This window comes from Nerophis ophidion, linkage group LG22 (genome assembly GCF_033978795.1).
Source record: "Nerophis ophidion isolate RoL-2023_Sa linkage group LG22, RoL_Noph_v1.0, whole genome shotgun sequence".
NCBI lineage: Eukaryota > Metazoa > Chordata > Actinopteri > Syngnathiformes > Syngnathidae > Nerophis > Nerophis ophidion.
Genome location: NC_084632.1, coordinates 20574898 through 20601462, shown reverse-complemented (window position 1 = coordinate 20601462; position 26565 = coordinate 20574898). Strand labels below are relative to the sequence as shown.

Genomic DNA, 26565 nt, shown 5'->3' with positions numbered 1-26565 from the left:
AGCATCACAAAAGAAGAATGCAAAAGTTTGTTGATGTCAATGGCTCAGAGGCTTGATGCACTTATAGATTGTAAAGGATTTGCAACTAAATATTACATCTTATTCACTTTAATATATTTTAAGTTTATATGTACCAATATTTTTGCTCACCTAAAAATGTTTTGGTATGCTATCTTCTAAGTTGTGTATTAGATCCAGATGTAAATACCTGGAAATAAAAGCTGAAATGATGATCTCTTGTCTTGTATTCATCTTTTGATGTCAACCCAAATGTTTTCATCCATCCATCCATTTTCTACCGCTTATTCCCTTTTGGGGTCACGGGGGGCGCTGGCGCCTATCTCAGCTACAATCGGGCGGAAGGCGGGGTACACCCTGGACAAGTCGCCACCTCATCGCAGGGCCAACACAGATAGACAGACAACATTCACACTAATATTCACACACTAGGGCCAATTTAGTGTTGCCAATCAACCTATCCCCAGGTGCATGTCTTTGGAAGTGGGAGGAAGCCGGAGTACCCGGAGGGAACCCACGCATTCACGGGGAGAACATGCAAACTACACAGAAAGATCCTAAGCCTGGATTTGAACCCAGGACTGCAGGAACTTCGTATTGTGAGCCAGACGCACTAACCCCTCTGCCACCGTGAAGTTGGCCCTGCGATGAGGTGGCGACTTGTCCAGGGTGTACCCCGCCTTCCGCCCGATTGTAGCTGAGATAGGCGCCAGCGCCCCCGGTGACCCCAAAAAGGGAATAACCGGTAGAAAATGGATGGACATTTGGTTAATGAGCTCCCAAGCCCAGCCGATCTTTACCACAGATGTGTACTGCTGTTTGCAGGGCTATAGATTGCACTCACATGAAAGATTCCTTTAAAAGGGATGCACATTACATTACATTTTTAGATTCTTTGTTACACACATGCTGGAGTTGCATGAATTTAGGGAGATTGCGTGTCTTCCAGGAGGTTGCGTGTCTTGCCAGAACACCAGCTCAAATTTTGGAACACCTTGCAACGTGTGGTTAGATCGATATTTAGCTTTTTCGTTTTGCTATGAAAAAATAATTTTTGGGTGTTCTTTGGTATTTTCCAACTCAGGGAATGTGTTGAAGTCTTTGGGGTTAAAACCCCAATGATTTAAATGGGAGGCAATAGTAATTTTTGCTTTTGTTTGGTTATTGTGCACAAGCAACTTTACGTAGTGTTCAATACCACACATTGAATACAGTACTTTATATGATTTACATCAATAATAGCACATTCTAAATGTAATAAGATGAAATACAGCTTTATAAAAGTGTTTTATTGTGTTTACTTTAGTTACCGGCACTTGCTGTAAAATATTTTAAGTTCTATAATCTGTTGTCGAAGTACCAGATCAGGACTCAAAATTGGATCGGATCTGTGGCCAAAAAATTGGATCGGGATCGGAGACCAAAAATGTTCATTTGGGACATTGCGACTCATGGCTAATCTGAATTGAGGAAAAGACAATCGGATGAGTCAATCCTTGGGAAATCTAGACTTGGCAACACAATAGATAAGGCCGATATTGTGAAGGCGACAAGCCATAAAAATGGTAGTTTTGCCAAAGAAAATTTTCATCCAGGCCAAAAATTCTCATATCGTAAAGTTTCAATGACATAAATGGTAGTTTGCATTCACATTAGTGCCAACTAAGAGAACATTCAAACCCTTTATATCTCGTATTAAAAATATATTAATATTCAACGACCTAGTGAATTTGCAAAGAGCCAAAATTATGCGCAAAGCAAATTATAATTAGCTACTGAAAAATGTACAACAATTTGGAGAAATACAACCTCAGAGTAAAATGTATCGTAAAACATTTACAAATGTTTACATTTGTAAACATTTGTAAAACTGTTCAAACTGTGTACAAAGAAGAAGAATCATGGTAAACATTTTAAACTTATTGATTATCTTATTAATCTCTCACTATATGAAATATGACTTGCTCACTATTTACTGTATTTATTTGTTATAATTGTATTATTTATGGAGTAAATTGTGAACAAAATCAGAACAGGAAGTCAACAAAAGTGCTATTCATAGCACTTTTGTTGACTTCCTGTTCTGAATTTGTGAAAGGGGTAGTATAAAATAGGTTCTGCTTCTTCCTACTGCTTTTCAAACAAGTTGAAAATAGAAACTGGAAATTATGATGTATCATGTTGTAATTGTATGCATGTTCGAAATCAACTCAAACTATAAACTTTGTTGTAAGTGGCTATAGCTTTGCTTAACATCTTTGAATTTGACTTTGACTTTATTCGGACAAACAACACAATTAAAACACAACCAAGCAATTCATAGATTGTCACAATTTTCCAGTTCTACCCCCGTACTCGCCTTGTACAGTATATTTACCATAATGATTCCCCATTCATTCACTATCATATCCTCCCATTCATTTTCTAGGCCAGTATTTTTCAACCTTTTTTGAGCCAAGGCACATTTTTTTGCGTTGAAAAAATGCGCAGGCACACCACCAGCAGAAATCATTAAAATACGGAACTCAGGTGACAGTAAAAAGTTGTTGTCGCAATTGTTGGATATGACTTTAAAGCATAACCAAGCATGCATCACTATAGCTCTTGTCTCAAAGTAGGTGTACTGTCACCACCTGTCACATCACACCCTAACTTATTTGGAGTTTTTGCAATTTTCTGTGTGTAGTGTTTTACTTCTTGTCCTGTGCTCCTATCTTGGTGGATTTTTCTCTTTTTCTGGTATTTTCTTGGAGCAGTTTCATGTCTTCCTTTGAGCGATATTTCCCCAATCCATTTTGTTTTAGCAATCAAGAATATTTCAGTTGTTTTTATCCTTCTTTGTGGGGACGTTGTTGATTGTCATGACATGTTCGGATGTACATTGTCTTTGCTCCACAGTAAATCTTTGCTGCCGTCCAGCATTCAGTTTTTGTTTACTTTGCAGCCAGTTCCGTTTTAGTTTCGTTCTGCATAGCCTTCTCTACGCTTCAATTCCTTTTCTTAGGGGCACTCACCTTTTGTTTGTTTTTGGTTTAAGCATTCGATACCTTTTTACCTGCACCCTGCCTCCCGCTGTTTCCGACATCTACAAAGCAATTAGCTACCGGCTGCCACCTACTGATATGGAAGAGTATTACATGGTTCAACAACAACACATAATTTGCAGACTATAATTACTGGTTTGCAAAAAAATATTTTTAACCCAAATATCTGAAATTAGATATCTCCCACGGCACACTAGACTGTATCTCACGGCACAGTGGTTGAAAAGCACTGTTCTAGGCAATATAAGCAATCTGGTCGTAATCTCTCAAACAGTTCCAAGGTCAGACAAAAAGAATAAGATATATACAATAACACTAATACCTTAGACAACATTTATCTCTCCATCCGTATTTCTATGCATTACAATGATAGTATTTTTATAACTGTTTTTAAAGTTGTTTTCACTCATTTTCAAATAGTTGTAGTTGTGGTTTTATTTCACCCCACCAACAGAAATGCACTTAGTTTTAAGAGAACGCTGAATTGTTTTAAGTTATTTTCCTTCCTTAATCCATGCCTTCCCTCTATTTCCAAAAACAATTAAAATTTGTATACCGATATATTGTTTTGCTTTACAACCTATTGGTACAGTTTTAATTTTTACAAGAATATCTGACAGTAATTTTAAACTATTTTCTTTAAAAACAGCTCATAGGTGTAGAAGTCACTGTAACCCCCTTAATGCACGATTCTAATTGCTCTGTTTTGTAATGTGCATACTTTCTGTAGGGTGCATTTGTAAGCATTCCCCCACACCTCAACCCAATCTATTAAACACGGCAACACCAGTGAACAGTGCAGGATTTATAATGCCTTCTCATTTACAACATTTTGGACCCGCCCCAAAATGCCAACTGTTCTTGCCAGTTTAGAGCCTGTCTTTTTCTAGCTACGTTTGTGGTGAAGTGTAATGTGAGGGAATTTGTTCTGATATGCTTTTTCAATCGTTTAATCATTAATCATCGATTTCGCCTGTATGTTTATTTTGCGGTTACCAAAAAACATATACGGTATTTAGTTTTCTCCATATTGAGTGAGGTTGTTTTCCATCTTATCCGAAACAACGAGTTTGCACAACATTAAATGTAATTAGAGCACAATGGTTTTAATGAGCTGCTCCACCCATCTAACAGCAGCTAATCTGAGGGACTGTCTGAAACTGTTTAAAATCAAATCCTTAAATCAAAATAGTGACTTTATTGCATACTTTACTCAACTAAAACCAAATTGAGATCTTATGAAATATAGAATTCACCTCAAAACCGTCATGAGGAACATACAGGCAAACTAAGTGGAATTGCATTCAAAGCAGTTTTATTCACATTTGTTCGCAAAGTTACTGCAGAACGTTTGTTATTTTTGTCTTTTGTACAGTGGCGGCTGCTCTGTCTTTCAAGTAGGGTAAGCTCATGTTCAGCTATTTTTTAAACAGGAGTACAGTCTCCAACAACGGATGCGAGATGTTAAAAAAGAAAATGTCCCTTACAGGTGTATACAATTATCCATATCAACACGGAACAACTGCATGAAACTTAAAAAACACTCCGGCATTGGTTTATATTTCGAGGTAGCTGATTTGTTTATTTTGAGGGATTGAGCCTCAGAAAGTTAATCAAATCACGTAGAAGCTCTTCGTCCAGGCCTTCTCTACGATACTCTACCAATAGTCTGATGAAGCTTATGGTTTTTAGGCATTTTACTATAGTAGCAGTTAAAGCAGGTTACTTCTCGCACCCTTGTTTAGACAGTTAAATGTTACTTCAAACATTGGCTGTACTTTTCATCAACGGTTTGGCTCTAGCTGGAATAATTTTGTTCCCTATGGGGTGAAAATGGGTTCCAAATCAGAACAAATGAACAAGCGCCTGTAACGGCTTGTGTTTGGCCTTACAGTGCCCAGTGCACTTTTTGTAGAACAATCCTAAAAGTCCTTTCAGACACAATTTTGTTTTGTTACCACTCCACCTCCCTTAAACATGTTTTCTTCAGTCAACGTAGAAATCGGATCAGCTGAATTTCGTAAGCTGCTTAAAACAGCGAAAGAATTCACTGGCACCTTCGCTTGATAAGCACTAGAAGTATGGTGGCTTAGCCTTTCTGGGGATTATGGGAAGTATTTCAATTTCTCGGCCTCTTCGGTATCCTTTGGACTGAGGCTAGGGTGATGACTCTTGTAGAGTGCGTGGCAAAAGGACTCAAAAATTCAAAAATCAAATGCTGCACAACTTTTTATAAACTACCTATTAACCTTTTAATAAAATGTCATGACTCAGGCAAACTACAGGAAGGTGTGTGTATTTGTGCTTGTGTTATTCAGGTTTACCGATTTGTGCAGAAATAGGATGACGTAGATTTTAGATTGTATCAAAAACACATTGGTGGAGATGGGCCATTGTATCGAATCTGTGCCATTTGTTGTAACTCTCAAAATAAATCTAAATTATATTCTTTGTACAACTTTAAACCAGATAATACACTGAAAATATGTGATTTTTTTTTTTGGTAACTAGAGTGAGTTTTTATCATAGAACAAGAAAATACATTAAATAAAGCCACATTTTATTTGTGCTCATCGCATGTTGACACAGTGATTCAACAGAGAAAAAATACATTAAAACAATTATTTATGTTACAAAACTATGATGAAATACATCATCTATATTTAGATCATCTATATGAAAATGTGTAATAGCAACCGGACTGAGACAAAACCCAGTGACAAAACTTAAGTGTGAATTTTGGCGAATTTGTTTTTGTTTAGTTTTTTTGTATGTAAAAAACATATATATATACACATATATATATATATATATATATATATATATATATATATATATATATATATATATATATATATATATATATATATATATATAGGCGCCAGCGCCCCCCGTGTCCCCGAAAGGGAATAAGCGGTAGAAAATGGATGGATATATATATATCAGGGGTCGGCAACCCGCGGCTCCGGAGCTGCATGTGGCTCTTTAGCGCCGCCCTAGTGGCTCTCTGGAGCTTTTTCAAAAATATATGAAAAATGGAAATAGGGAAAAAAACATATTTTTTGTTTTAATTTGGTTTCTGTAGGAGGACAAACATGACATAAACCTCCCTAATTGTTATAAAGCACACTGTTTATATTAAACATGCTTCACTGTTTCGAGTATTTGGCGAGCGCCGTTTTGTCCTACTAATTTTGGCGGTCCTTGAACTCACCGTAGTTTGTTTACATGCATAACTATCTCCGACTTTCTCAGACGTGATTTATGCCACTTCTTTTTCTGTCTGACTTTGTCCACCAAACTTATAACAATGCGCATGAATGCACAAAGGTTAGTTTTCTTGATGTTATTGACTTATGTAGAGTGCTAATCAGACATATTGGTCACTGCTTGACTGTAAGCTAATCGATGCTAACATGCTATTTAGGCTAGCTGTATGTACATATTGCATCATTATGCCTCATGTGTAGCTATATTTGAGCTCATTTGGTTTCCTTTAAGTCCTCATAATTCAATTTATATCTCATGACATAACTTAGAAATACAATAGGGTAATACGACTTTTAAATTTTTGCGGCTCCAGACAGATTTGTTTTTGTATTTTTGGTCCAATATGGCTCTTTCAACATTTTGGGTTGCCGAAAAATGGGTACATTATATTTTTTCTATTGTTTTGTGTGATTTGATTTCATCTTTTAAATTATATTGATTAAACATGCAAACAGATCAATGTGCAGAACACTTTGTTTTGTAAAAGGAAAAAAAACACAGTTAACTTGATCATGCATTTATACATTGTGTTTCCTGGCAAGGCAAAACTATTCTTCTGAATAATTGTTTCAATGTATCATGTTATTTTGGTAAATCATTCATGCAACCTAGTTTGTTAGTCTTTCTGCATTGATTGTAGTAAAGTCAGCTTTCTTCTCGGTGTGTGGAAAACATTCACTCATAGATGAATTACCATGTTTCGACCATTTGAAAAAATGCACAAAAGGTTTTAATGATTATGACTGCCGTCAGTATAAATGTTGCAACAATGACTTGTTTGAAGGAGTTAAATGAAAATACATACAGTAGTTCAGTATGAAGACTTTTAAAATGACTTAAATTCATCAGTGGAATGAGTTGAGGCATCCCCATGGATACTTGTACCTGTTCTCAGGTCGTTCATTTGCAGCAGCTAACTTGGGAGGAGCTTGTTGCTTTCTCCTGTAAGAGCAGGTTGTTTTGGCATCATGTCTGACTGCAATGATGCGTCACTTCCTTGATTTTACTGATGAAATGAAGTGCAGTAGGGAACATCAAGTCATTGCACTTGACAACTTCCCTCTTATGTAATGTTAGTATATGTGTAATCAAGACCTTTCAATAACCTAAATGCAAATGATGAAGAATTTGTGGGGGAAAAATCAATCAAAAATTTAAGACAACAATAAAGTGGCGAAGAAGAAAAAGCAAAGTCATCATCTTCCTTTCTTCATGCACTGCTAGTGTTACAGGAGAGAGGGTTGAGAAACAAACAGGTGTGTTGTACTGTTCGCTCACTTCCCCTGCCCCCGTCTTCTTAGTAGGCGGGGCTCAACTCCTGAGAGACTGTTGAAAGTAGCCAGTTGCCTTCTCTCCTATCAGAGAGAAGTGCTTTGCTGTCAGCCGCACTCCTCTCCTCTCTCTCTCTCAGTCACCGTTTCTTCCTCAACTTTGTTCATTTCTCCTCCTCTTCCTCCTCGCTGCTGCTGCTGCTGCTGCTATAAATTGAGTAGGAGTCAAGATGATGCAGGAAGTGTCCATCGTGGTGGCATATGATGCCCATGTAGTTGAGCGGCCGGGTGAAGAGGACACCTTAGCACGTTTGGTTGCTCACTCCAGACCTCTAAGAGCTCCTAGACCTGTGGTACGTCTGTTCTGTTGTGGTTGTATTTATGCATTTTGAATTGTGTTGCAAACTTATGACCGTTTTAGTTCAGGGTATACATTTTTGTTCACTTTGCATCAGTTGTCATTGTTTTATTTTAAACTATTGAAGCCATGAAGTAATGGAAACTACTTCTACTGCTATTGTTGCAATCTCGTGTGTATGTGTAGATGTACTATTGTCCTATTGATGTTTGTGGCAGCAAACTTTTTCAATCAGTCCATTTTACCGTAGCTGTTGGTTTGTTTCAATTCCTTATATGAATTTGGAATCAATAGAGACCTTGTGTGTGTGGAAGCTGGTTTATTTGCCTCATGTGGCTAATTGAGTCCCATGGCCTAGTTTTCCTGGGATGTCCAGTTGCCTTTGTCCTTATTTCAATATTCAAACTCTTCTGAACTGCCATAGCCGGCCGGGGGCCTCATCACACATACCCATACACACACATTTTATAATTATAATACCCAGTATGGCACCAGAGCTAAAGTATGTGATCACCTGCGGTTCAACTGAAGGCATCCATTTCTAAACGTGGGTCGGGTACCATCTCCTGCAGCACCAAATATTTAATCACATTTCCTGAGTCAGTGTGGTGCTGAATGAAAAAGTTGTGTAATTTTGGAATGAGGCTGGCCATTGTATTGGCTGCTTTGAGTCAGAATTATGTGTATGTTTTAAGTAACACTGTGTGTTGTTGAAGTGACCCTGCTTACTTTCTAGTTGTAACTTAGTATAAAGGTGACTACAACTGTAAGTATGTTACTGACTGAGGTTTGAGATTTGATGCAAGAACCAACTAGTCATTTGTGGGAAACGTCTTTTAGGGGTACCTGGGATTCGAATTGTAAAATATGATTTAAAACTGTTAAAATAGACAAGAATCTGTTGACTATGTTCGTACGGTTCAGTGTGTGAATGTACTCCAAGATCAAATGGGGGGACTATCACCTGCCTGAGTGGTTTTGGTCCAGCTGCCTGTGGGCTCAAGTCTTGAGTGAGGCAAGTGTTAATGCCGACCACACTAACGAACCAATAATTGGATATGACATCACTGAATACCAGGCGATGCATTGCAACGGCCCATAGAACGCAGAGTCAAAATCATCAAAAATAAAACTTAAATGTAACCCCAGAAGCAGAAGTTAAACATTCATGGTTCTAGTAAGCAAATGGGTCGTGTTGATTATTACAGTTCGATGAAGTTTGAAGACGTCGTTAAAAATACCATCTCCATGTAGCACCTGTAGTATCTCTAGGAACTTTTTTATATCTAATATATCGTCTTTGTTACATCTGACCGAGGAAAAAACATGCGCTAGAAACAAAAGTCAGAGGAATGTATCTTACCCGGAAATAAGGATTGGGTTCCGAATGTGTTACTTTTGTGAATATGGTCTGAGTTCCGTCGGTATTACGGAATACCGATTCACATTAAATAAAACATTAATTTAAATACTTGGGTTGCAAGTGGCATCGCATCCTGCAAGCTCTTGGCAGGCAAACATCGTACTTCCTCTAGAAAATGTAAGAATCCCGTGCCAACAAAGCAAGCATGCCTAATAGAAAGTGATGGTAAATGAACTTCCACTTTTCAAGCTAGCACAATGCTAACTTTCATTATACAGTATGATATATCCTGATTAGCATTGGTGATTTTGCATGCTGATTTTGCCACCTACAATTGTGGCAACCAAGGATAACTTAATTATCTTATAGTCAAACAGTTAGTGTACGATAAATTGCTGTTAGTACAATACTTACTGGCAAACTCTTTGTATGGTTTAACAAAAGACAAGACGGGCACATCAACTTTATGCCAGTGGACTATTTCCTGGCTACAACATCACACTTACAACAATCTGAAATTAATACATATTGGCAAATGAGAAAACAAGATGTAACAATTTGACAATCTTAAATGTTAATAAAAACATTTTATTCTTACACAGATTAATATTTATTACCACACTTGGGATTCAAATGGGAAAAATACCAATCCCGACCAAGAAGACATTATGGTGCTTTGGACGCCTGATAGTGTTAAACAATGTACACGTCACATATGCCATGTACATTGTGCAACGTAAAAGCAAATGTGAAGTGTGAATGTAAACCACATCGCACTACTGTACGTGACAAAAAATTATTTTGTTTCACAATGTAAAACACTTTCAGTTTGTATAGAAAAAGCACTATATACATATCGTTCACTTCACTCACTTCACTGTAGTAATACTGCCTGAGACTGAGCAAATCATTGGCCATGATACTGAACAACACACCGATTGATCTAATGTAGTGGCCAATTGCTTGGATTTACAGGAGTCCATGTCCGACTCATTAAATATGTGTGCTGGTCAAGTAGCATCTGTTCTCGATGGGTACTTAGCGTCATTTAGCCTTTCTCGAAGAAAACGCCCTATGCTTGCGTTGTTTTCGGCTGTACGAACAGATTAAATTGCGAAAAGGATAAACATTTCTTCAGAGTTCCTCAAGATATAGTCAAGTAGGGCGGAGGAACCCAAGGTTTAATGGAAGCAACAAGAAAAGTGGCTCGCACTCCAGTTCAGGGGAGCAGAGTCGAAGAACACACACGTTTGCAGTAACCACTTCGTTAAGTTTGTTTGATATATTTGTAATATATTTTTCTCATTTAGTATTTCCCATTGAAGTATTATTTTAATGTTGTTTATATTTTGATTTTTAACAGACAGAAAATAGAAAGTCAGTGTAAATGATACTTTGTCAGGAAAGGTACTTTTATGTCTCCCCTCTTGTTTACTTTGTACACAAATGTTTTCAGAGAACATTTGACAACAGGACAAAAATCAAATATGGTGATTGATTGATTGATACTTTTATTAGTAGATTGCACAGTACAGTACATATTCCGTACAATTGACCACTAAATGGTAAGACCCGAATAAGTTTTTCAACTTGTTTAACTCGGGGTCCAGGTTAATCAATTCATGGTAATGATAAAGTAATTCGTTTTTTAAATAGATATGCAGTCACGGGTGCTGTATTGTCGCAGTTTTAGTTTGTTTACCTGGACACGTACTCGCAAGGCGCAAAGTTGAATCATGAAATGTAACCTTACTCGAGCAAAATGGATGCATATTTATCCAGGAGAGTCTTGATACCGATCCTTGACCAGGCCGCACACAAAGAAGTTGTAGGTATCCATGCTTTTCCAAGTTTTCATCTGTTTTGTCACATAGACTGACGTCTGGAGCACAAAATAGTTTGATATGTCTGGGAAGTCATATCAAACTACAAACAGATTATCCTTGAATTGATTAACGTGGACCCTGACTTAAACAAGTTGAAAAACGTATTTGGGTGTTACCCTGAATTGATTAACGTGGACCCCGACTTAAACAAGTTGAAAAACTTATTCGGGTGTTACCATTTAGTGGTCAATTGTACGGAATATGTACTGAACTGTGCAATCTACTAATAAAAGTATCAATCAATCAATCAAACCATAGTGGTCAATTGTACGGAATATGTAGTGTACTGTGCAATATACTAATAAAAGTTTCATTCAATCAATCAATGTCCTTGATATCACTCGACAAATCCTTTTTGATTAAGCGTAGGGATCTATTCCAATGCATAGTTATGTATATGTTTTTGCTCATGTCTGCTTTTTGCAGGACGATCTAGGCCCGTTGTGTAATGTGCAGTTCGACCTAATTTGTTTGGTGTGTAAATTTAGATTGGATAGTATTTTAAAGTGAGAAGTGTATTTTTTACATTAGCAATATCGTTGTGCACAAATATGAGTAAAGTCTTGGAAGCCTTGGAACTAAACTTGTTTTGATCTTGAAACAAAGTGGAATTATTCATTGTGCAAACCTGAAAATTTAATAGGAAAACCATCCCATTCAAAACTGGCTTTTTAAAATGAGACTAAACAGTGTCTGTAATTGCAGGGTAGTTTATTTAAATGGTGAACTAATTTATTTTGAAGTCTTTAAGGTAAGGCAAGGTGGCCGCCCCCTGCCTCGACAGGAAAGTTTTATTTCTGAAAATAATAATAATACAAAATGTGGTGATGAATAAAATGTGATTTGTGTTTGTTTCTGAAGATGGTTTATTGTAGATTGATGTTACACCAAAGAAGTAAAGCATTTTTTCCTTGCTAATGCTGTTACGTTGTGCATGCTCGCTAAACCTGTTTGTGTGATCTTATTCAACAAAACCACAAGTTGTTGGGAAGTAGCTGCTTGAGTCGTTATGCATTTTATGAAACATTATCCATTGATAAGTGCATCATATTTATCCCACAAAAGGGATTACCTGTAAGTGCATTTATATGGAGTGAATTGTTTTTCACAGCTCTCCGGTCTCTGGTTAGAATAAATGATGTGCCAAAATAACTGTAATAGACAGGTGAAATACTTTGATATGATGTATTTTTAGGAACCTCTTTTATTACAGATTTATGAAAAGCCATTCATGCCCGGCAGCTTCTCTGTGTGTATTCAAAGGAAAACAAAGATCAACTAAATTGTTGTGTGTGGCAAGCTTTTTGGCCTGTTTGAACACACTAAGCTGCCTTTTCTTCCTACACAGATAACAACAAAATGAGTCTGAATACTCTTATCTTTTCAGAAAATGTGTGTTGGACAGATTTCAACGTCACAGTCATTCACCTTTAGTAGGTACTCCAACCGAAAGGTCACTGTGAAAAGGAACAGACGTGCGGGTGCGGGGGGAACGCCTTCTGTTAACCTCAACTGAAACAGTACTACATAATAAAAGCTAAATAAAATAGTTATATTGTAATTGCACCTCCAGGAAATGTATATTATGATTATATACGTCTCTTATTGTTAGTGATGATACAGTATTTCACATTGGGTTTTTTATTGATTTGTGTTGCATTGAAGGTTGTCTATAAAGCTTTTGCTGCCCTTTCGGTTGGGTCATTTTTGAAAAGGTTTTATGATCTCATTGAGGATTCCTCTAGACCAAAGATTCTCAAACTGTGGTACATGTACCACGAATGGTACGCCAAATAATCACTTGATTAAAGTACAGTGTTTTTTTCCTATATTCACACACAGTGTTACTTGTTAAATAAAACCTCTGCCTTGTTTTTAATGAATAGTTAGGACTACAACGCTACCGCATTTTAATGATGGTCATTATAGTGGTACTTGGAGAGGCTCGTTTTTTTCTTAGGTGGTACTTGGTGAAAAAAGTTAGAGAACCACTGCTCCTACTAAATTGTTTTGGGGGCCACATTCCCAGAAAGCTAAGGACCTAGGGGCACAGACTCCCTTCACTTTAATTCCTATTTTGTATATTCTGTCCTGTAGGTAGGTATTGGATTTTGGTTTATTTATTGTGATACAATTATTGTTATTGAGTTACAGGAGCGCTTCACTGTTTTTAAGAACTTTCTGCAAAAACATGAGTGTCTCACAGTTAGTTTTTTAACTGAACTTGAGGGCCACCAGTTGAATAGCCCAAATTATGAAAAATAGAAGACAAAAAATAGAATCTTGAGAAACATCACTGGTATAACTAAAGAACTTGAACAAATGACTACTGACTGTATCTGAAGTAAACAAGCTACAGCAACTCGTTACATAAATCTCATTACGAGAAAACATATGTAACTAACTGCCCAAAAGGAGAGGACTTAAAAGGGGTGCCTTGAGGAACACCTCCATTATTTAAATCACAAGTTTGCACCCCAACGTGTTGTTTGATAGCAAATTTAAAAGGGTAATGAAAGGATGTGCCAATGTGTTCACAGTGCTCCAGGGTTCTCTATATAACAGGAGCGCTCTAGTGTCTTTAGGAATTTGCGGCAAAATGTTTGTCTCGGAGCTGAACCTGAACCTGGGTAATGTGTAATTTCCGTCAGTTAAATAACCCTGGTCTAGATAAACTGATAAATAAGTAATTTTTATTATGGTGTTTGTTAATCAACATGTTTATTTTAGGTTGATGTAGAACTGCAGCTCTCAGTGAGTCAGGTGCTTAACTTGTTAAAATAAACAAGATGCAGACACATAGTAACGGTTGTTACTATTGGAGATGGTGTTGTTTCCACACAGGGGAGATCAAATTACTGCCCACTTGAAGCAGACACACACATACATATACTTCAATGTCTGTGAGGCTTTGGGCTTCTCAAATGTATTTTCTTGCTTATTTTTTTGTTATAATGTACAGTATCATTATTTAGTCGTTTGTATCTATCGTATTATATCCCATATAGGGCAACCGTTTACATATGTATTAAGTTTAGTTTTGTAATTGTGCATAGTCTATTTGAATTGACAAAATGGATGTTGCAAGAGTGAAGACTTGAAACTGTGCTGCATAAACCACAAAAAACCCACAGAGTTGTCAGAAGTGTCAGGTTGTTTAAATTCTTACAGTGTAGTAGTTTCTTTATACACAATAAACCATGACACTATTGCTTCTTGTAACGGTTCTCACCTAAAGATTGAAGACTAAAGGTTATGGTAATCATTATTTTAGATGTGTACCGTCCAATTTTGATATTGGATATCGGTCCTTCAATAAGTACACATGGTTGTTTTTTTTTGCATTTAAGTGAAGTCTTTTCCACAAGTTAAACATGTTAGGCTATAGGCCTCTTAGAGCTAGGGGTTACACAAAGGCTAAGCACACGATTGCACACAAGCTATACATATGTAGTAAGTGTCCTCAATTGAACATTATTGCGTTTGAAATTACCACATTTATCAATAGAAACAATATTTTAATTATATTGTTGCATATTACTTACAGATAAAATGTCTCCAAGGCAGAAGTGTGTTAGAATATGTTGGACATCATGCAACTTACTCCTTCATAAGCATAATTTAATAAATTATTGTGGCCTTGAGGTGAAAAGACTATTCCCACTCCACTTCAACCTAATTAAAGACAACATAAGTCCATTCCAGACGGTTAAGAATAAATAGGTCGATGTTTTTCAAACGTACCATTGTTCTGTGTTTGCATTTCAGTACGTATATGTATGTGTATATATATATATATATATATTTATATATGTGTGTATATATATATATATATATATATATACATGTATATATGTATATATATATTTGTGTGTATATATATAATTATATATATGTGTGTATATATATAAATATATATGTGTATATATATTTTTGTATATACAAACCCCGTTTCCATATGAGTTGGGAAATTGTGTTAGATGTAAATATAAACGGAATACATCCATCCATCCATCCATCATCTTCCGCTTATCCGAGGTCGGGTCGCGGAGGCAACAGCCTAAGCAGGGAAACCCAGACTTCCCTCTCCCCAGCCACTTCGTCTAGCTCTTCCCGGGGGATCCCGAGGCGTTCCCAGGCCAGCCGGGAGACATAGTCTTCCCAACGTGTCCTGGGTCTTCCCCGTGGCCTCCTACCGGTTGGACGTGCCCTAAACACCTCCCTAGGGAGGCGTTCGGGTGGCATCCTGACCAGATGCCCGAACCACCTCATCTGGCTCCTCTCGATGTGAAGGAGCAGCGGCTTTACTTTGAGTTCCTCCCGGATTGCAGAGCTTCTCACCCTATCTCTAAGGGAGAGCCCCGCCACACGGCGGAGGAAACTCATTTCGGCCGCTTGTACCCGTGATCTTATCCTTTCGGTCATGACCCAAAGCTCATGACCATAGGTGAGGATGGGAACGTAGATCGACCGGTAAATTGAGAGCTTTGCCTTCCGGCTCAGCTCCTTCTTCACCACAACGGACCGGTACAACGTCCGCATTACTGAAGACGCCGCACCGATCCGCCTGTCGATCTCCCGATCCACTCTTCCCTCACTCGTGAACAAGACTCCTAGGTACTTGAACTCCTCCACTTGGGGCATGGTCTCCTCCCCAACCCGGAGATGGCACTCCACCCTTTTCCGGGCGAGAACCATGGACTCGGACTTGGAGGTGCTGATTCTCATTCCGGTCGCTTCACACTCGGCTGCGAACCGATCCAGCGAGAGCTGAAGATCCCGGTCAGATGAAGCCATCAGGACCACATCATCTGCAAAAAGCAGAGACCTAATCCTGCGGTTACCAAACCGCAACCCCTCAACGCCTTGACTGCGCCTAGAAATTCTGTCCATAAAAGTTATGAACAGAATCGGTGACAAAGGACAGTCTTATTGCGGCGGTCCGTTCCCTGTACGATCAGTGCCAGAGCTTGGTCCGCATTGCCGGCAGTAAGTCGAACACATTTCCAGTGAGGGTTGGACTCCGCCAAGGCTGTCCTTTGTCACCGATAAACGGAATACAATGATTTGCAAATCAATTTAAACCCATATTCAGTTGAATATGCTACAAAGACAACATATTTGATGTCAAAACTGATAAACTTTTTTTTTTTTTTGCAAATAATCATTAACTTTAGAATTTGATGCCAGCAACACGTGACAAAGAAGTTGGGTAAGGTTGCAATAAATACTGATAAAGTTTAGGAATGCTCATCAAACACTTATTTGGAACATCCCACAGGTGTGCAGGCTAGTTGGGAACAGGTGGGTGCCATGATTGGGTATGAAAGCAGCTTCCATGAAATACTAAGTATTTCACAAACAAGGATGGGGTAAGGGTCACCAATTTGTAAGCAAAATGTCAAACAGTTTTAGAACAACATTTCTCAACGAGCAATTGCAAGGAATTTAGGGATTTTACCATCTACGGTCCGTAAAATCATCAAAATGTTCAGAGAATCTGGAGAAATCACTGCATGTAAGCGATGATATTACGAACCTTTGATCCCTCAAGCGGTACTGTATCAAAAACCGACATTAGTGTATAAAGAATATCACCACATGGGCTCAGGAACACTTCATAAAACTACTGTCAGTAACCACAGTTGGTCGCTACATCTGTAAGTGCAAGTCAAAACTCTACTATGCAAAGCGAAAACCATTTATCAACAACACCCAGGAACGCCGCCGGCTTCGCTGGGCCCGAGCTCATCTAAGATGGACTGATGCAAAATGGAAAAGTGTTCTGTGGTCTGACAGATTTATATATATATGTATATATATATATGTATATATATATATATATATATATATATATATATATATATATATATATATATATATATATATATACATATATATATGTATATGTATATGTATATATATATATATATATATTTTTTTTACTTATTTATTTTTTATTTTTTCCTTGTGCACTAATTGACTGAAAGAGCGCGCACTTGCCGCGCACTCACCCGACACTGCGGCGCAAGCGTGATATCACGTTAGCTAGTAGACCCTGAGAGTAACAAGCGGTAGAAAAAGATTTTGAAAAAATAATAATATTAAAAATAAAAATGTTTCTTTTGTTGTTTTGTTTTTAAACTTGAGACGTCCCGCAGGCCGGATTTTTGACACTGGCGGGACGTATCCGGCCCATGGGCCGTAGTTTGGGGACCCCTGGCCTAGACAGAGGTGTGAAACAAAGATCTGCACTGCATGAGTATTCCGATAAATTAAGTTGTAGTCTCACAATATATATTCTTGAAAACCAGCATCCTCTGCTGTGGACATTTTTGTTGGTCCATTTTCTTTTATCAATATATATTTGTGTTATGCAAAACACAAATGTCCACTGCAGGGGACAGTGACTGTAGTCACATGTGGATGGCTTTCTTCAAAAATCATACTAATCAAATTAATCTCACTGAGTTCTAAAACAGATATGTACATTCTCTTTAAAATACAGTTTTCTCATCTTCTCCTTGCAAGTTATATTAATATTGTTTTAAATATGTTATCAATTCTGCAACTGTGATTTTAGGTCCCAACCAAGAAACTGAAGAAGTTTGAGAAGGAATATCAGACGCTGAGAGAGAGTCAGCTCCAGCAAGAAGATCCCATTGACCGATACCAGGTACAAAATACATCTTTTCTAAGGTCCAGGGGCTTTGTACTGAAAATTGTGCGTGGAACTGGCCGTTAAAAATTTCGTAAACACAAACCTAAAAATGTACGTACAAACCTAAAAAAATCTGATTTATAAAAGCTTGCTGCGCATACTTCACATTGTAAATCCCAACTGCAGTGAAATGTGTGCAAAAGAGTTTGTCACACTACTTTTTTTCTGAAATCCTCACAAACTGTACTAACAACTTTGTGCCCTGTTTGCTACAGTTAACAGATTAACTACTCCTGCAGTATCACTTTCCTAAGAATTAATGTATACATTAAATTGCAAAGGGTTTGAAATGTTTCATGATGAAGTTCACGGCATTAAAAATTGCCACAGTACTGAACAACTATCGGCCTATATCACACCTGCCATTTTTAGGCAAAGTTCTAGAATACCACAGCACTGAAACAGCTCACCATCAAGGTGAGAAACAATATCCGCCTGAACACAGACGCAGGAGATGTCTCAGTCTTGGTTCTGCTGGACCTGAGTGCTGTCTTTGACATGGTTGACCATACTATCTTATTACAGAGGTTAGAAAACCAGATGGAAACATCTGGTTCTGCTTTTAACTAGTCCAAAGTATGCCCTAACTTGAACAGGACATCAGTGTTGAAATTAGTAACTGTGTCTCTGACCAAATGGCTACGACCTATGGGGTTCTTCACGGCTCAATTCTGGGACACATGTTGTTACTTGTACATGCTGCCACTAGACCAGCTAATAATCAACTTTAATGTGTTATACCACAAATATACTGATGACACTCAGATCTAAGTGTCACTGACGGCAGGTGAACGTTGGCCTGTTGATGCACTTTGTCGCTGCATCAAACAAATCAATGTGTGAATGCTGAACAATTTATTAATCCAAACTCAGACAAAACTGAAATCAGAATCTGTATTAAAGGCCTACTGAAACCCACTACTACCGACCACATAGTCTGATAGTTTATATATCAATGATGAAATATTAACATTGCAACACATGCCAATACGGCCGGGTTAGTTTACTAAATTGCAATTTAAAATTTCGCGCGAAGTATCCTGTTGAAAACGTCGCGGTATGATGACGCTTGCGCGTGATGTCACGGATTGTAGCGGACATTTTGATCCAGCACCGATCAAAGCTATTGGTCGTCTGCTTTAATCGCATAATTACACAGTATTCTGGACATCTGTGTTGCTGAGTCTTTTGCAATTTGTTCAATTAATAATGGAGACGTCAAAGAAGAAAGATGTATGTGAGAAGCAGTGTATTGCGGGCGCCTTTAGCAACACAAACACAGCCAGTGTTTCCTTGTTTACATTCCCGAAAGCTGATGGTGAAGCTTTACTATGGAACAGAGTGGTCAAGCGAACATGGTTCCTTACCACATGTCAAACGGCAGGTTTCAGTGAGAAAATGGTGGTATTAAGTCGGCTTTTACCGTGGTTATGATCGGAGAGCTTGCGTCATTCCTCATGCACCTGTCAAAGAGGCAGCTGCGGACTCTCCTGCCTCCTCCCACTGGCCGCCCCCAAACGTGGGATGCTTCCACCGGCGAGGAGGGGGAAAAAAAAATCTCAGCCCGGCCCCAACGGCTGCCTTCGCTTCGCCTCGTCGAGAAACGTAGCTTCCCTTAGAGACACTGGCAGTCACCACACCTGTATCCACACCCCTCCGACTTTAAGGTACGACCATATAATCTCACTAAAACACTAGTAACACAATAAGCAGATAAGGGATTTTCCAGAATTATCTTAGTAAATGTGTCTAATAACATCCCACTGACCTCGTCTTTTTTTTTCTAGTCTTTCACTCTCACTTTTCTCATCCAAGAATCTTTCATCTTCGCTCAAATTAATGGGGAAATTTTCACTTTCTCGGTCCAAATCGCTATCGCTGCTGGTGCCCATGATTGTAAACAATGTGAGGATGTGAGGAGCTCCACAACCTGTGACATCACGCGCACATCGTCTGCTACTTCCTGTACAGGCAAGGCTTTTTTATTAGCGACCAAAAGTTGCAAACTTTATCGTTGATGTTTTCTAATAAATCCTTTCAGCAAAAATATGGCAATATCGCGAAATGATCAAGTATGACACATAGAATAGACCTGCTATCCCAGTTTAAATAAGAAAATCTCATTTCAGTAGGCCTTTAATGGCCAGGCAAAGAAGAATTGGTGGAATTCACATTTGGTACAGCTTTGATAACTCACGTCTACTGTGGAGTTACAAACAAACATACAACACGCAACAACAAAAAGCATTCCATATGTTCAAAATTATTGTGATCAGACATAATTTTAAACATATTTATTTGGGAAAACAAGATGAACTCAATCAATTTACTAAAAGGCATTCGAGTTAGTATGCGGCGTTGTTATTCTGAGGTTCTATTGAGTGTCCTTATGGCAGAGGGGATGAAACTGTTAATCTTGTAGACTTGGCTGGCAGTGCTCTGTAGTGCCTCTCTGAGGGCATGAGAGTGAACAGCAAGTGTATTGGATGGGAAGGGTCAAAGGTGAGCTCATGGACTTTTTGAGTGATGCTGCGTCGGTGTAGTGTGTCTATGGAAGGGAGCAGTTGACCTGTAATACAGCTGAATTTATCAACGATGTGCGCTGATATGGGTTTTTTGCGTGAATGTGAGACCAAATTACCAAACCAAACCAAACCGTTATTGAGAAAGTGAGCATATGATCATTGTCTGTGGCCCACTAAAGGAAAAATAAACTACTATTAGTCACCTTGATACCCTCTCCCTGAAACCTAATAATGAAGTTAGAAATCGAGGAGTAATAATGGACTCAGACTTGAACTTTAACAGCCACAGTAAGTGAACAACATTAGCAGCTTTTTACCATCTAAAAACGTTGTCGCTTAAAAACGTTAATAATGTCTAAATCAGACTTAAAACGACTTATCCATGCCTTTGTCTCCAGCAGGCTAGGTTACTGTAATGGCCTTCTCACTGGGCTTTCTAAACTAGCTGTAAAGCAGGGGTCACCAACCTTTTTGAAACCAAGAGCTACTTCTTGAGTACTGATTAATACGAAGGGCTACCAGTTTCATACACACTTAAATAAATTGCCAGAAATAGCCAATTTGCTCAATTTACCTTTAATAAATAAATCTATATATATATAAAAAAAACGGGTATTTCTTTCTGTCATTCCGTCGTACATTTTTTTTCCTTTTGCAGAAAGTTTTTTGTAGGGAATAAATGATGAAAAAAACAGTTAATTGAACGGTTTAAAAGAGGAGAAAACAAGAAAAAAATGAAAATTTAATTTTGAAATATAGTTTATCTTCAACTTCGACTCTTTAAAATTCAAAATTCAACCGAAAAAAATGAAGAGATAAACTAGCTAATTCGAATGTTTTTGAAAAAATTTAAAAAAGAATTTATGGAATATCATTAGTAATTTTTCCTGATTAAGGTTAATTTAAAAATTTTGATGACATGTTTTAAATAGGTTAAAACCCAATCTGTACTTTGTTAGAATATATAACAAATTGGACCAAGCTATATGTCTAACAAAGACAAATCAATATTTCTTCCAGATTTTCCAGAAAGAAAATTTTAAAAGAAATTCAAAAGACTTTGAAATAAGATTTAAATTTGATTCTACAGATTTTGTAGATTTGCCAGAATATTCTTTTTTTATTTTAATCATAATAAGTTTGAAGAAATATTTTACAAATATTATTCGTCGAAAAAACAGAAGCTTATAAAAAGAATTCAATTAAAATGTATTTATTATTCTTTAAAATAAAAAAACATTTTTACTTGAACACTGATTTAAATTGTCAGGAAAAAAGAGGAAGGAATTTAAAAGGTAAAAAGGTATGTGTTTAAAAATCCTAAAATAATTTTTAAGATTGTATTTTTTATCTGAAATTGTCTTTCTGAAAGTTATAAGAAGCAAAGTAAAAAAATAAATTAATTTATTCAAAAAAGTGAAGACCAAGTCTTTAAGATTTTCTATTTGAGTTTTGTCTCTCTTCGAATTAAAAATGTCGAGCAAAGCGAGACCAGCTTGCTAGTAAATAAATACAATTTTAAAAATAGAGGCAGCTCACTGGTAAGTGCTGCTATTTGAACTGTTTTTAGAACAGGCCAGCGGGCGACTCATCTGGTCCTTACGGGCTAACTGGTGCCCGCGGGCACCACGTTGGTGATCCCTGCTGTAAAGCAACTGCAGTACATCCAGAATGCTGCTGCTCGAGTCCTGACTAGAACCAGGAAATGCAACTAAATTAGCTAGCTTGCTGTTGCTCAGTGAATAGACTTTCAACAAAGCTCTGCTTGTGTCCAAGTCTTGTCATGGTCTTGTTCCAAAGTACATCTCTGACATGTTAGTACCACATGAACCATCCCGGCCTCTGAGAACCTCAGGGAGTGTTCTGATGCTGGTGCCCAAAGTCCAGACAAATCATGATGAGGTTGCGTTTCAGTTTCATCCTCCTAAAATCTTGAATAGTCTTCCAGAAGATGTGAGACATGCCTCAACATTGGCAATGTTCAAATCTCGGCTGAAAACACTTTAATTGTGCATATGACAACTTAAAGTATTTACCTACACTCTTTGATTTATTTTGTATTGGGCCTGTTTCATGAAGATAATATTTTATGATTTCAATTTCAATTATGATTATATTTTGTGGTTATTTTATTTTTATTTTAGCCTTCTTGTAAAGCACTTTCATCTCTGCCCTATAAATAAACTTGCCTTGCCTTACTCTACCCACAATCACCCATAAATGGCCATACTAATTAGTTCATGATTATGGTGATAAGTTTATGAATTGTTGTTGGACTGTCAATGAGGAAGACAGAGGTGGCAACATTTTTATATTTGTGCTTATTACGTCGAGAACTGTCAAGATATTATTTTTGGAAGGCTAAGTAAAGTCATATAATACTTTGAATTTGAATGTCAATATTTGATCAGTCATATTGTCAGCTCCACTGTTGAGATGAAGAAAAACATGTTCACATTTTAGCCTTCTTGAGTTTGCCAAGTGTTTCTCCAATTAATCATTGTATCTATCATTCGCATGTTTTTATTTTGTCAAGTAATGCAAAGCAGACATTTTAAATAATAAAACAAATAGTCATTATGTGCAATATTAAAAGCTCTTTTAGGCTATTGGCATACATTCAACATATTATTGGCACAATTAAGATGTTTTTTCTACAGTTGTTTATCTTATAAGAAATATTTGATATTGATAATGATGTATTAGTATTTTTGATATATGCTGCGCGATGTCCAAACTTCGGCCCTCAGACGGTGTTTTAAACTCCCAAAGTCTAAATGTATTAAAAAAAAGTTTAATGTAATGATTTCCTAAATTCCGAAAATGACATAAAATATCATGCTGCAATCCATATTACCGTATTTCCTTGAATTGCTGCCGGGGCGCTAATTAATTTAAAACCTCTTTTCACTCCGGCACTTACCAAAGGCATGCAGTAAAAATTTGAGTGTGATGTAAGCTTGGACGTTAAATCCTACAGAATAGCTCTTAATCTCCTTCCCTTTATGCGATTTCAAATTACCGGTATTGAAATCAGCCTCTTCCATTTTGAAAATGATGACAGGGGAAGTGTCACTCGTGACGTCACCAGTTTGACCAGGCCGCAATACTAAGCATGCGCTAATTATTTTGCGAAGTGAGTTCAACCCGGCAGTAATTCAAGGCAGGCGCATACTATATGCCCTGCGGCAATTCAAGGAAATAGGGTATTTGTTTTTTATTATGAAAAAAAAAACATTTTACAACATAGTCACGCGCCAAGTATAGATGCACCTCCTGACATAAATATGAAGTATATTATTAGTATTCACATTAAAATGATCAAAATAAACAATACTTCAATGACCCAACACATCATAACTGCAATTATATTATAGTACATAAAATATACAGTAACTGCAATAATAAAGCGCTATATTTTGATATTTAGGCTCTAATAAATAAGTATACAATGCATCCAAAATTAGAGGAATATATATCGTAAAATATGTTTTGTATTTTTTAGTGCACATATGTTTTTTTTAATTTGAAAATGAGCTTTATTTGGTGGTGACACCATCAGCGTCGCTGCTTTTCGTGTCTCAGACACTTTGCATGAGCTCTTCAGATGGTCAAAAGGTTGCGTAGAAATAGGCAACTTTTTCGCATTTCATTTTTCAATTAACACCAACGTTTGAAATGACAGTTACTTATGTACATTTCACCCCCTTTGAAGCAACTTTTTTGTGCACAGCAACCTTTTTAAATGAGGCCCCTGGTATCTTGAATGTGTTATATTGTAGTCATCTTTACCTGGTGGTTCAATTAAAATAAGTACTTTTCTGCTGTACTGAAATATACGACTGCTGTCCCAAAATTCACTATAGCAGCACTTTTCAAAGGCAATTGCCAAAGTTATTAGCCATTTATTATTCTGGCCTCAAATTCCACACCTGCTTTTTTCACGGTTAACCATCATTTCTATTCTTGGTACTCTGCAGGAGTTATTTACAGAATGAGACATTCACATTTTCTAATAACTCTGCAACTTGTTCTCATTTGTTCTGTTTTACTCAATGTTTGTGACCTTATTTTTTCCCAAAAAATGTTAATTGCCTGTAAGTTTAAGTCAAACATTAAATAATCTAAATAATAGTAAAGAAAGTACCGCATTTTTCGGAGTATAAGTCGCTCCAGAGCATAAGTCGCACCTGCCGAAAAAGCATAATAAAGAAGGGAAAAAACCTATATAAGTCGCACTGGAGTATAAGTCGCATTTTGGGGGGAAATTTATTTGATAAAATCCAACACCAAGAATAGACATTTGAAAGGCAATTTAAAATAAATAAAGAATAGTGAAAAACAGGCTGAATAAGTGTACCGTATTTTTCGGACTATAAGTCGCAATCTTCTCCACAGTCTCACCCCCGGCCAAACTACAAAAAAAACCGCGACTTATAGTCCGAAAAAGACGGTATGTTATATGACGCATAAATAACCAACTGAGAAGGTGCCGGGTATGTTAACGTTACATATTATGGTGAAATAACTATAACATATAGAACATGCTATACGTTTACCAAACAATCTGTCACTCCTAATCGATAAATCCCATGAAATCTTATACGTCTAGTCTCTTACGTGAATGAGCTAAATAATATTTGATATTTTACGGGAATGTGTTAATAATTTCACACATAAGTCACTCCTGAGTATAAGTCGCGCCCCTGGCCAAACTATGAAAAAAACTGCGACTTATATTCCGAAAAATGCGGTAGTTAATGTGGACCCTGAGCATATGTAGCGATAATCTTTGGATATCATATATGTATTGCATTGACATATTCAGTGCAACAAGAAAGTATTCCCAGCGCTTCACTTTTACCACATTTGGTTATGTTACAGCTTTTTTCCGAAGTTGAATTTTGTCCTCACAATTCTACAGACATTACCCCATAAAGAGAAAGTGATATGTTTTGTTTTTATCTAAAAGTATCCATAGCCTTTGCTCAAAACTTTGTTGGTGCACCTTTGGCAGAAATTACAGCCTCTTTTTTCAATACAATGCCACAAGCTTGACACACCTATCTTTGGACAGTTTTGGCCATTCCTCTTTGCATCACCTCTCAAGCTCCATCGGGTTGAAAGGGAAGCATTGGTTTTCATCCAGGATGTCTCTGTACATTGCTGCATTCATCTTTCCCTCCATCCTGACTAGTCTCCAAGTTGCTGACGCTGAAAAACATCCCCACAGCATGATGCTGCCACCACCATGCTTCACTGTAGGGATGCTATTGGCCTGGTGATGGGCGGTACCTGGTTTCCTCCAAACATAATGCCTGGCATTTATACCAAAAAGTTCAAACTTTGTCTCATCAGACAAAATAATTGTATTTCTCATGATCTGAGAGTTTTGCAGGTGCATGTTGGCAAACGATTTATTAAGAAACAGCTTCCGTCTGGCCACTCTACCATACGGGCCTGATTAGTGGATTGCTGCAGAGATGGTTGTTCTTCTGGAAAGTTCTCCTGCCTCCACGGAGGAATGGTGTAACTCTGACAGAGTCAAACCTAACTGACCAAGAACCAGAGACAATCTGAATGAAAACCAACGCTTCCCTTCCAACTTGATAGAGCTTGAGAGGTGCTGCAAAGAGGAATGGGCAAAACTGCCCAAAGATTGGAGTGCCAATCTTGTGGAATAATATTCAAACAGACTTTAGGCTGTAATTTTCTGCCAAATCAGCAAAGTGTTTAACAAAAGCTGTGAATGTGTATGTACATTTTTAAAACGTTTCTTTATTTTGTAATTAATTTGCTACTTAAAAAAAAATGTACATTGTCATTACAAGGCACTGTCTTTAGAATTTTTTAAATGAATGCAATTCTATTTTGGAATAAGGCTGTAGCATAACAACATGTAAAAAAAAAAGAAACGTGAAGCACTGTGAATACTGCCTGGATGCACTGTATATAAATAAAAATAATTGCATTTATGAGCAAAGCACACAACATAACTACAGTAAAAACTATATCTTTCTGGTTCTGTAATGAAGGCAGGAAACGTTTACTGCTGATAAGATGTTGGACTAGAGTCATTTCCTCTTCCGCCAATAGAAAGGCTTTTTAA

At 37.3% G+C, this 26565-nt stretch overlaps 1 protein-coding gene across 3 annotated transcripts in view; it reads left to right on the top strand.

Annotated features, from left to right (window-relative positions):
• The window catches only part of rabgap1l (RAB GTPase activating protein 1-like), a 258076-nt gene that overhangs the window by 214413 nt on the left and 17098 nt on the right, over nt 1-26565 (top strand). For 2 of the 3 annotated variants that reach the window (XM_061883477.1, XM_061883478.1), the window contains one exon: nt 17794-17886. In XM_061883477.1, coding sequence (XP_061739461.1) covers nt 17794-17886 — 93 coding nt within the window. Of the gene's footprint in view, nt 1-7677; nt 7957-17793; nt 17887-26565 lie in introns of those variants that run through there. The other variant, XM_061883479.1, reaches the window with a different exon arrangement.